Source organism: Geotrypetes seraphini, chromosome 4, assembly GCF_902459505.1.
Source record: "Geotrypetes seraphini chromosome 4, aGeoSer1.1, whole genome shotgun sequence".
Taxonomy (NCBI): domain Eukaryota; kingdom Metazoa; phylum Chordata; class Amphibia; order Gymnophiona; family Dermophiidae; genus Geotrypetes; species Geotrypetes seraphini.
The window spans coordinates 131,689,058-131,701,898 of record NC_047087.1 but is presented as its reverse complement, the minus strand read 5'-3'; the positions used below and the strand labels follow the sequence as shown (position 1 = coordinate 131,701,898).

Below are 12,841 nucleotides of genomic sequence, written 5' to 3'. Positions count from 1 at the left end.
TTCACAGATACACAATCTAATCTTATTAACAACACATAATGGTTAACCACAAAATTAAACTACACAAAGCACACTGACAGCAGATGTAAATTCTCTAAATTGACATAATTCAATCACTAAATTCAAAAATAAAATCATTCCCCCCTGGCTTTGTTGTCTCCCTCCCTCCATGCTATGCCTTACCTTCTGGCCTGCTCCCGCCTGGCTATTTTATGCCGCCCTCGGTATTATCTTCAGGCCGGCTCCCTCTTCCTCACTGATGCAGTGCATAAAGCTGAGGACAGAAGCTCCTTGCACGTCCCATGCCTCATCTGGAAGCCTTCCCTCTGACGTTGCAACGTCAGAGAGAAGGCTTCCGGTTCAGGCGCAGAATGCGCATAGGACCCACTGCCTGTGGCTTTCTGCACTGAATCAGTGAGGAAGAGGGAGCTGGCTCGAAGATAACGCCGCATCGATCGCACTGTGGACCGGCGGTTGAAGAACTCTGTTTTGGGCCTGATGCACATGCTGGCCCTGTGGACCGGCAGGAAATTTCTGTGGACTGGCACCAGTCCATGGACCGTTGGTTGAAGAACACCGCTCTAAGGCACGTTTCTATCCGATACACTATCACAGGATCCACCAGCAGACTATCGCAAAACCTCTAAAACCGTCTTCCAAAGGGAGCCAAATGAGACTGCATGATCTGACCACACACGCAAAGCTATATGAGCATTAGATATCCGAGAGATGAAATCCTTATCAACACCCCAAAATTTTTTTAAAGTCTATGCAGGAATATGAATTATGCACTTCAGAGAAGTAAGTATAGTCTTTGGTGGTTGGATTAAAATGCCTCCAAGGGTCAATCAGAGCCCATGAAATGAAAAAAGAGTGTAATTGTTTTCTATCAGGTTTACCATAATGAATCGGCCTGGTCAAGTTATCCAGCCCTATATCATAAGTCAAATTGAAATCCCCCCTATGATCAAATGGCTCTCTACAACCCCATGCAGCACGAGATCCAGAGACTCCAAAAAAGCTTTCTGCTCAGAATTCAAAGCATAAAGATTACAAAAAGTATAGAGCACCTGCTATAGCTCCACTTTAAATATTATATAACGACCCTGTAGATCTCGTATCATATGCTTAATCTGCGGGTCAAGATGTTTAGCAAATAGAACCAAACACCATGCTCTTTAGTACCATCCTGATTTGAGGCAAGGTAAACATGAGGATTATGAGGATGCTTTAGAAGCGACTCATATTGCGGCTTAAGATGGGTCTCTTGGAAGAAACCCACCCCAGCCTTCAACCGATCAGCCTCCTTAAATAGCAGTTGCCTCTTTCAGAGCACATTCAGACCCCTTACATTCAGAGTAAAAAAGCAAAGACCTTTAGATGACATTCAGATACCCATCAAGCACACACTCAATTATACCCCTTTCATACAATCTGTTGCAAACTAGAACAGCAATCATCCCATACCTACCGCAAACAGTGACCCCTCCCCATCCCCTCCCCCCCTCCCCCCCGTCATACCACAGGCCCTCAATATTTTGGGCTAGGAGAGAAAGTGCATGATCCAAAGAATAGCAACCTATCAATCACCAAATCACGCTATCTGAAAATAGGTGAGCGAGAAGGCTGCCATACAAGTATAGAGGGAACAACACAAAAATACTCCTTAACACAAATAATAATATCAATCAAGACTAGAAAAACCAAAGTCTTTCTGCAAATAACCCAGCCAACAAAGACCGCTGCTGCAGTCGCTTGCTATTATTAGGGACCCGTTTCCACCTCTGCGATTGAACTGCGGCCCCCGATGACATAGCAGGCTCCTCCTGGGCTGAGAGAAGCTTAGCCTCTTGCAGGATCATAACGGCTTACTCCACTGTCATGACTTTGTGCTGATGAGTAGCCACCTGGAAGGAGAGTCCAAACAGGAAAAGCCACCAATATCGGATGGCATGTGACTGTAAACAGCAAGTTACCTCCCAAAAGTCTCGGCGTTTCCATAGGGTAATCACTGATAGATCCGCAAACAACTCCACTTTGGAATTTTCCTAGATAATATGCCCGTTTCCGAGCAGCTTAAAGTACTCGGGCTTTAACAGGGTAGTGGGAAAAACAAGCCGCAATATCTCGCGGGTGATCACCTACCCAAGGCCCCAGGGTGCGATGAACCCACTCAAAGGCAGCATAGCCTCAGGTTCAGCCTCTTGAAGGAACCGCTTACAAATATCCTGAAGCTCCGTATCAGAGACTCCGGCAGTCTGCGGGCCCGAATATTGTTCCATCTACCACGATTTTCCCCATCCTCCAAACGGAGCTGAAATTCCTCTTGACTTCATTCAAAATGGGCACACCGAGCCTAAAGGGCCTCAAGACCAGTGTCATGATTGATCACACGCTCCTTGAAATCATGTAAACGAGCCCCCATGTCCTGCACTGATTGCCGATCTTTGCCTCTTCAGATTGTAGAGAACTCTAAATCAAAAGCATAGTCGATTTCAATTTAGTCAACCAGGAACGCATTTCACAGCTCGTGGCCGGGCGAGTTTCAGATGCCAATGTAGAAGGCTCCGAGTTCAGGCTCGTATCACCCAGGTCGCACTGTTGTTCGCCAACCCCACAGGCCTCAGAAGTTTCCAGCAGCTGATAGGAATAGGATTTTAAATCCGCTCGCCCTTTTTTACCCACCATAGATACACAGCGAATTCTCCTGCTATACGGCCAAAGTAGAAGAAGTTACCTCCAATTCACCGCAAATAAAAGCTTAATTTATAGTGCAATTCAGAGGAGCAATTCAATCAAGCTACCATCACTCTCGGTGATGTCACTTCTTCTCGTGCAGTTAAAACTTTTAATAAACATGGTACTAGTATTTATTATTTCTATATCGCTACCAGATGTACACAGCGCTATACATTAAACACACAAGAGATGATCCCTATTTGAAAGAATTTACAATCTAATTATGACAGACACACAGGACATGGGGTGGATCAATATATGCTGTTCATGAAGGGGTAAAGAAGGTAGGGACTACCGAGGGAATGAGAAACAGATATAGTGTTTTACAAGTTGGAAGCGCTAGGATCTAAACATAGCTTTGAAAAGGTGGACTTTGAACCTGGATTTGAATACCGTCAGAGATGGAGCCTGGTGTACTGATTCAGGCAGGTTGTTCCAGGCATAAGGCACAGCAAGGCAGGAGGAGTGGAGTTGGCAGTAGAGGAGAAGGGTACAGACAAGAGAGACTTACTTGAAGAATGGAGTTCCTGGGGCAGGGTGTAGGGAGAGATAAGAGAGGAGAGATATTGAGGAGCCACAGAGTGAGTACACTTGTAGGTCAATAAGAGGAGTCTGAACTATATGCGGAAGTGGACAGGGAGCTAATGAAGCAACCTGAGGAGAGAGGTAACAGCATAATGACCCTGGAGGAATACATGGCGAGCAGCAGAATTCGGAGCAGATTGAAGGGGGAAGAGGTGGGTTAGCAGGAGACCCGCAAGAAGCACATTGCAGTAATCCAGGCGAGAGGTGACAAGGGTGTGGATAATGGTCTTGGCAACGTGTTCAGAAAGGAAACTTTTGGATTTTAGCGATGTTGTTTAGAAAGAAGCGACAGGTTTTGGCAATTTGTTGGATATGCAAAGAGAAGGACAATTAGCACCTAAGCCAAAGCTGGCTAATTTTTAGGTGGTCTGGGGTGGAGTCGGCACCTAACATGGTTAAGTAGAAGAGTAGCTTAATGGTTAATACAGTGAGCTGAGATCCTGGGGAACTCAGTTTAATTCTCAAATACAAAACAAATCCCACTAAAGGGTACTCATACAGAGATATAGTGAAGAGGAATGGTCTCAGAAACCTACTTGGAAAAGGATATTTCAATCCAACACCAAGCCATACCAGGTTTTAAGGGCTAGATTCACTAACCTCCTTTCCATGCCCTATCCGTGGCCGGTCCATGCAAGCCCAACCAATTCACAAAGAGCCGCAACTTCTATTTTTTTTAAAAAAAACTTTTACTAGCCCAGCAAGCCTGTGGTTTTACCTGCTTTAAGCCCGCAGGTTAAAACCACAGGCTCACAGTGCGGGGAAGGGCAGGAGAGTCAGGGCGACAGGAGAGATTCGGGGCTGAGAGCAGGGCAGCGAGTCCGGGTGGCAGGCAGGAGAGATTTGGGGCAAGAGCAGGGTGGCCAGAGCAGCAGATTAGGGCAGAGAGGAGCAGGAGATCGGGGCAGAGAGCAGGGTGGCAGAAGGCAGGGCAATCAGAAAGGACCTCAGCAACTGGTCCTCAGCAGTCGCTTATTTTGGATCGGCCAGCCCAGTCGGTGTTGCTTTTTTATTTTAGTGAATCACTTCCTGCCTGCATTTGAATGCTGTTCCCCCCTCATTTGCATACGCGGATCGGAGGATGATCGGGACAGAGGTTAGTAAATCGGGTCGCAAAGGGCTCCCAAACTGATCAGTACACGATCAGTTTGCTTAGTGAATCTAGCCCATAGTTTCCATCATTGACCAAATTACCTCCACCTCCTATTTTGTGTATATGATCTCTAATGTGTCATACATCAATTTTTATTACTATTTTTCTTTTTTTAAACAGCAAATCTTTACTTACCATATACACAAAATAGGAGGTGGAGGTAATTTGGTCAATGATGGAAACTATAAACCTGGTATGATTTGGTGTTGGATTGAAATATCCTTTTCCAAGTAGGTTTCTGAGAACATTCCTCTTCACTATATCTCCATATGAGTACCCTTTAGTGGGATTTGTTTTGTATTTGAGGATCCTTTCCTAAGGAGTCCCTCAATCCATCTTCCAGGTTTTACCCAGTAGAACTCAGTTCAAGTCCCACTGCAGCTCCTTGTGACCCTGGGCAAATGACATAACTCTCCATTGCCTCCCATCATAGATTGTGAGCCCACTAGGGACAGAGAAAGTACCTGCATATAATGTGAACAACGCTGCATATGTCTAATAGTGTTATAGAAATGATAAGTAATAATAGTAGTTGTACCAGTAGTTATTCAGCACTTAACTACATAAATTGAGCTGCATAAAAGTCTGTCCTGTCTTTATGTGGTTAAGTGTCTGGATATGGCCTGACATTGAATTTGTGGGAATGAATTCATACCTTCCTCATTCAACACTTATAAGGGAGGCATCATGCTCATATATTGCCTCTTTCACATTAGTCATTAGGCTTGTGCATAGCCTCCCTGTTTACTCTTCAGCCTTCATTTATAGGAGGAGGGGAAGAGGTGTGGTGCATAGTCCTAAAGGAAGGAGATTTGTCTAATATATTTAGTAATACCTTCAACTGCTGTGCAGCTATAGGAGGTTGATAGCCAAACTGTTCCTTTTCCTTTCTCGTCTTCTGAAGCCTTCATGCAGGCTGGTTGTCAGGATTGTGCTTCTAGCACTATCCACTCTAAAGATGGCTGCCTGTGTTTCTCTGATGGAGTAAATTGTAAAGCAGAGAGCATTTTTTATCATAAAAAGTGCAATATTAACCCTTTCAGGACCATAAGGATTGTAGGCCAATTTTTGTGGTTTTGACGACATTTTTATGGTAAAAAGGGCTTGCAGATGCCAAAAAATTGATTTTTTTTGTGAAATATCATTATTTTTATTTAAAAAAATCACACTTCTGGCTTATGGACAGTGTGGCAAGTGAATCTTCTCGTCAATCTAGCAACGACGCTAATGAATGAATGTCGGAACCAGTTTGTTTACATAAAGGTAGTATCATATGGAATCCGTACATATCAAATTTAGAACTGTAGACTATCCCAATCAAAATTTATAGGATTTTAAAGTTATGGGACAAATATGTCCCTTGGTCCTGAAAGGGTTAAACCCAAGGTATCACTGCTGTCTCCTATGCACTGACCATTTAATTTTGCAGTATAAAAGCAGCCCATTGTTCCTTTTTAGTGTACTAGTGTTTCATCTGATAGCATTGTTAGTACAATTTTATATAAAACTTGTAAACCACTTTGTGGTGGTGGACATGAAAGGTAATATAGAAAATACAAAGCAAAATACTGAAATTGCAACCACGGAACTTTCAGTTCCCAGTCTGCAAGAGAGCAGAACTAGAGCCAGTAATGGAATTCAGGTTTTTCTGTCTGACCAATTGTGAGCCTTTCATTACCAAAGTATTCTATCACGTCATTCAGGATATTTTGATTCACTGTAAAGTTCCCATGTTATATCTGTATGGGAGCCTTTCTGTAGACATTCCCTATAACTCTAACATGTGCAGCTTGTGCTTTTATACTGCAGGGATGCAGGGTTTGAGAATGCACATGGCTTAAAGTTCTCTGCTTGCATTCCTCTCTCCTCCCCCCATGCAGGAATGAAGACAAAGCATGCACTTCGCCATCATATGAAGCTACACAAGGGGATCAAGGAATACGAATGCAAGGAATGCCATCGCAGGTTTGCTCAGAAGGTCAACATGCTGAAGCACTACAAGAGACACACGGGTGAGAGCGGGCAGGGGAGCACTGCCCCCGTGGCGTCTGGGGAGGGAACCGAAGTCTCAGCCCAAATTCCTGGATGCACTATCAAGAACGAATGTTGTGACGTGCCTGTAGAAAATCCAGCATTGTGATTTGTCAGATGGCATCATGTGACCGTGTGTAAGAATCCATTGTAAAATGGAGGGACTGAACGAGCTTTCTGATTGACTGAGAGTATTTTTTATTTTTTTTTGTCATGTGGATACATTTTTATAGCAACACAATTGGGATCTAGATATTTCTCGTCGCCATTCCTCATATTCATCTACCGAGGAATGAACAAATTCTCAAAGCATCTGTCAATCAGAATGCCTGAAGTTCCAAACTTTCATGTTAGAATATATTCATGCCACACCAATATGATTTCTATCCTTTGCAGTTTTTTTCTTTTCCTTTGGGCTTCCAGCTCATTTGGATTCAATTGTTGTTGGGCTATGGTGCACTGAGCCTTCATTCACAGCTACCCAGGGCTTTTAACCCTTCCCGCCTCACCCTGTCTGGTTCAGCTATTATAGTGACAGTCCTTAGCTGGGGTCAGAGACTACAGCTTCCTTTAGAACTCGGCTAGTATTGACTGAGTCTGGCCAGCGTGTGCTGCTATCACTTAATGGCTGGGATTTTTTTTGTCTGTCCCCAGGGCTGTGAAAGCTGCTATTGCAACATCCCCAGCTCTGGCTAGCCTGAGGAGCAGAAATCAAGTTCAGGAATCAAGCCCAGATCTCTGCATGCCAAAATACTATGCTGGCCACCAGGGACTACCACATCCTTAAATATCTTGGGAAAAATTTGTCTCACATGGGGTTAATTTTAGGGTGACTAGATAAAAAAGGCACATAAGCAAATGCATTGTACCTCTTTTATAAAGGCAACTTATGACATCATCGTGGATAGTACATCGAAATCTTCTGCTCAGTATATGGCAGTGGCCAACAAACAAACATAATGTTAGAAATTAATAGGAAAGGAATAGAGAATAAAACACAAAAAATATTATAATGCCTCTGTATTACTGCCAAATGTGACCACATCTTCATATTGCAATTCTGGTCACTACATCTCAAAAAAGAAACAGCAGAATTATAAAACAAGTATGACCAAAATGATAAAGAAGGTGGAATTACTCTTCCATGAGAAAAGGCTAAAGAGGTTAGAGTTCCGGCTCGGAAAAGAGATAGCTGTGGAGAGAGATGATAGAGGTCCACAAAATGCTGAGTGAGGGAAATGTTTATTCTTTCAAAAGTTACTAAGTAGCACATTTTAAAAAAATTGGGAAAATATTTTTTTACATTGGCAAGTAGGATTGAGTCAGGTACACAAGTGAGTGATGCCATTCAATAACACCAGGACAGAACTGTTCTTTTAGGCCCTTCCTGAATGCAGTGGTCTCCTCAGCTTCCCAGCTTTGTTTTTTCCTACTCAGTCAAAAGCGGAAAAAAAAAGCTCTTCCATGTAGTTTGTTCTCTGACATTGGTTTTTGGTCAGGTCTTTTACAGTTCTTTTCCTGTGTTTATGCTACCTAAATAGGGTTTTTGTTTATGGCCCCAAACGTGGCGGAAAAATCCAGAATTTTGATATGCACATCAAAATGCCTCTTTTGCTTTGAACACAACCAAAAGGACAGTAAACATTGTGCTAGAATGTTATTGAGAGCACGAAGGGATCATCTCAATTGACCCAGAGAGCATTTGAATATCAGAAAGAGGTTCTTAGAAAGGGTTTTCCAAAAGTATTCTAATATGTAGAAATCATCAATTTCTGCACAGACCAGATGAGAATTTTCCATGAAGAAGTCTTCAGCATAGTGGCCCTAAGAAGCCAGTTCCCCATAGGACAGACCCTAGAGCAGGGGTGTCCAATGTCGGTCCTCGAGGGCCGCAGTCCAGTCGGGTTTTCAGGATTTCCCCAATGAATATGCATTGAAAGCAGTGCATGCAAATAGATCTCATGCATATTCATTGGGGAAATCCTGAAAACCCGACTGGACTGCGGCCCTCGAGGACCGACATTGGACACCCCTGCCCTAGAGGTATCCAGTTTCATAGCACAACTGCTTCTCGCTGAGTGGAGAGTGCTTGTATCAGCTCCAGCCCGAGCTAGTTAAACGCAAGCAGACCATTGCAGATTCTCTTCTGATAAAAGGAGGCACACAGACTCCCTCTCTGTGCAAAAGCATCAGCGCAATATTAGTGCCTGTTCTCTGAAGCCTTCTGATCCTGTGATCAATTCCTTCCATGCACAACATCTTCTACTGTGCAATCATCTGTGCAGTGTCCTACTCTTAGGGTATTGGAATTGGTTACAGTAGCTGATGAATCTTCTTCATTGATATCTTTACAGCTGCTTGCGCATTCCTACTCCTTTCTTCAAAAGATCTTTGAAGTCTTTGGGAAGGGATATCTTGCAGATACATTGGATGTTCCCTTTATATGTTATATTGTTATGTTATATTAGCTTTTAGTATCCTCACCGCAAGAGTTCAAAGCGGGTTACTATTTTTATAAATATCAGTTCACATATAACTCAAAATTAGATATAAAAAATTAAGCATATATCAAAGAAAGTAAAACTATCCTTATAGAATAAACTTTTGAAATAACCAAGTTTAGATTTTTATGGAAAAAAGTATAAGAAGTTATTACATGAATTTCTAAAGGGAGCAAATTGTACTATATGATAGTAGTAAGATTTTTTATGTTTTTGCTTAAACTTTATACCCCTCAAAGATGGAAAGGTTAGTAGTTCAAAACTTCCTACTAATATTTTAACAAATCTTGGTAAATTCTCAGGAACTTCTCTATGCAAGGTTTTAAAAGCTAAAGAGCCTAACTTAAATTCTCCCCACAGTTCCATGAACAATGATATAACATGATCAAATCTAGATGTAAAAAAGATCAGTCTCACTGCAATATTTTGTATTAAGCAAAGTTTTCTCATTAAGTTAGCAGAAATTTGTGAGAATAAAAAATTACAATGTTCCAGTAAAGATAAAACAGTTGATTTAAATAGTATTTTGTAATGTTGTTGGAAAAAATAAGAATCAACATGTCACAACTGTTTCAATGTAAAAAAAGATTTCCGAAGTACAGCATTGATATGGTTTTCCAAAATCAGTGAACTGTCTAAAATAACTCCCAAAACCTTTGAGGAGGTCTCAATCTTAAGACTAGCTCCATTAAATAAATAGATAGTGGGTGGAATCAAGTGTGTTTACACACTAAACCATAATAGTTTTGTTTTATCAGTATTTAAGATGCTATCTTAAAACCATTGTTGGACCCTATCAATATCAGTTAACAGTTTGTCAGAAAGATTGTCTATACTCGTTCTGAGCCTGTTGGGGAGGATGGGATATAAAACTAACCAAATAAATAAAATAAATTCAGATATACAGGGATCAAAAGAAATACATTATCTCCACATGAAACAATCCATTCTCCCAACCCAATAGAATTGTATTTACAGTTGTCATAAAGATATTATATAATAATAGCAAAATGGAGGATCCTTGAGGAACCACACATGATGGAATTGTATCAACTGTAATAGATACAAAGTTATTGTTCAAACTGGTTACTGTTACTTCTTATTGTCGCTCATAACACGAAAATCCTCTGTCCCCCGTTATGCTAGCTAATTATTTTAAAACAAAAGTATTCAATATTAGGGACTCTTGTAATCCTAATTTATGCTGTTCTGACAACTGAGTGGCAGCAGGTTCAGGACAAATGTCAGGAAGTTCTGTTTCGCACAGAGAGTGGTGGACGCTTGGAATGCTCTTCCAGAGGAGGTTGTGACAGAGACTACTGTTTTGGGTTTTAAGCGCAAGTTGGATGCACACCTCCATGCAAATCATATCGAGGGATACGGGAAATCCGAGTCTCCAACAGGGAGCACCTAACTGGGCCTCCGCGTGTGCGGGTCGCCGGACTAGTTGGAACAAGGTCTGATCCAGTGAAGGCGTTTCTTATGTTCTTAACTTAATTAATAGAAAGAATGGCTCATGTTTAGCGGACTTGTCTCTGAACACATTCAACAAACCAGATTGGTCTTCTTTCATAACATTTTATAAGAAGTACTCACAGTCTTATTGCCCTTTAGATAGCTGCAGTTTGTCTATCATGAGCAAAGCTTCAGAGTTTTTAGTAGAGCTCTATGAATGGATTGTACTGTTCCTCGATCGAGGTATCTTCCCAGTGGAATTATTGTCACTCCCTTTGCTAAAGATCTCAAAGAATCTATTAGTGAAGTTTCAAACTACTGACCAATAGCTTTGAAAGGCTGGTAAATATTGAATTATCAGACTATTTAGATACTATCTAATTTTCAGTCTGGTTTCAAATCACTCCACATTACAAAAACTGTATTTGTTTCTTTAATAAATCACTTATTTAGTATTTTATCTTTGAGACGAAATGCCTTGATTTTACAATTAGATTTGAGTTGTGCCTTTGATTTAGTTGATCACAATATTTTATTGCACCGTCTCAATTCATTGGATTTATCAGTTAATGTCCTCTGCTGGTTTAACAGTTTTCTGCGATCTCAGATATATCAGGTTAGAAGAGATGAAATTTTCTCTCATAAATGGAGAATACCATGCGGAGTTCCCCAGGGATCTCCCCTTTCCCCTTCCCTCTTTAACATCTATCTTTCTTCATCGAGTAAGGAATTAACTGAATTAAAAGTCTTACACTATATTTATGCAGACGATATTTCCTTGATATTTCCTATTTCTTCAAATTTCCCATTAGAAGTATCTTGGATAGAAAAGGTTTTACTATTGATGCATGATTGGATGGCCAGTTTTAAGTTAAAATTAAATAAAGAAAAAACTAAAGTTTTCTTGGCTTCTAATAAGACAGATGAAAAAAAATTACAATTAAATTTGATTAATTACATCATTCTGACAATAAAAATTTAGGGGTCCAATTTGATTGAAATTTATTAATGAAATCACAATTAGATTCCATGGTTTGAAATGGATTTGTAACGCTATGGAAATTAAGGTCCATTCATTCTTATTTTGAACCTTATCTATTTCATCTATTGGTGCAGTCTCTTTTATTAAGTATCCTAGATTATTAAACTTTCTAAAAGTTACAAATTATCCAAAATTCTGCAGTGTGTCTTATACTTAATCTGAAGAAATTTGATCATCTTTCAGTTTTTTACCAGAAATTATATTGGCTTCTAATACAGGCCAGAGTATTATTCAAATTGGGTTGTGTTTGTTATAATATCATGTTTGATTTAGTTCTTTCTTACTTATATGCTCATCTTTCATTTCCAAAATGATCTTTTTCTAACATTTCTCATTACTTATTTCGTTTTTCCGTCAATAAAGGAATGCAAGTATAAAAGATATGAAACCAATCTGCTTTCTACCAAGTGACCAAATGGGAATTTATTATTCGACCATTAATTTCACTGTCATTCTCTTATATGCATTTTAGAAGATTAATGAAAACTTATTTGTTTAGTAAATTCAGAAAATGATTATTTTATGGTTTTAATTGATAGTAAATTCAACAGTTAATGTGCTGGTTTTAACTTTTGTAAATCGCATAGGACCGCAAGGTATCTGTGATTCATAAATAGTTTTATGTTATGGAATCCAAATCCACAAAGAAAACTAATTTTTTTACAATATCTAGATATCTTTTATAAATCTTAACTATTGAACCATAGTTTTAAGAAACTCCTTTGGTCTTACATCTTTGCAAAGAGCTTTCTGTTCAGATTCTTTATTGTCCTCTTTAGACTTGGAACATGAACTGGCTCGTTCCCTTTCTCTTTCTTCTTGGAAATCACTTCTATCCAATGTGGAGGGCCTACTAGATCCTTTTGATATATAGCTACCTTTCACTGATGCCAAAAGAGGTATCATTTCACCTTCAGCAGGAAGCAAAACCTAGATTTTAGGCTTTTCAAAATGTATAGAGGTCCCAAAGACAACAATGGCAGGACCTTTTAACAGTATGCTCAGGGAGCAAAAATTCCACATGTTGCAAAATCCAATCTCTATTCAGCTAGTCTCTAAATGCTTGGGTATGAAGTATAAAGTCCAACTGTTGCACTCTTCAGTAGTTATGGAAGCTGGGATGCGAAAAACCAAAAACTGCAGAGTTTTTCTAATATTTCCCCTAGCAAAGATTCTTAATTCTAGATTGACGGACCAAATTGGAAAAGAAGTATTTCAAAGAGCTATGCTGTCTGCAAGAATAGCCACTCATCGTCTCTAGATAATTGTGCCTACCTTTCTTTGTAGAGTACTAATTCAAGTGGCAGAAAACATGCTTGCTTTTAAGTTATGATC

General features: G+C 40.2%; 1 protein-coding gene across 2 annotated transcripts in view; it reads left to right on the top strand.

Moving 5' to 3' along the window:
- Window positions 1-12,841, top strand: part of PRDM15 (PR/SET domain 15) — a 354,917-nt gene that overhangs the window by 273,058 nt on the left and 69,018 nt on the right. For both annotated transcript variants that reach the window (XM_033942187.1, XM_033942188.1), the window contains one exon: window positions 6,358-6,489. In XM_033942187.1, coding sequence (XP_033798078.1) covers window positions 6,358-6,489 — 132 coding nt within the window. The remainder of the gene's footprint in view (window positions 1-6,357; window positions 6,490-12,841) is intronic.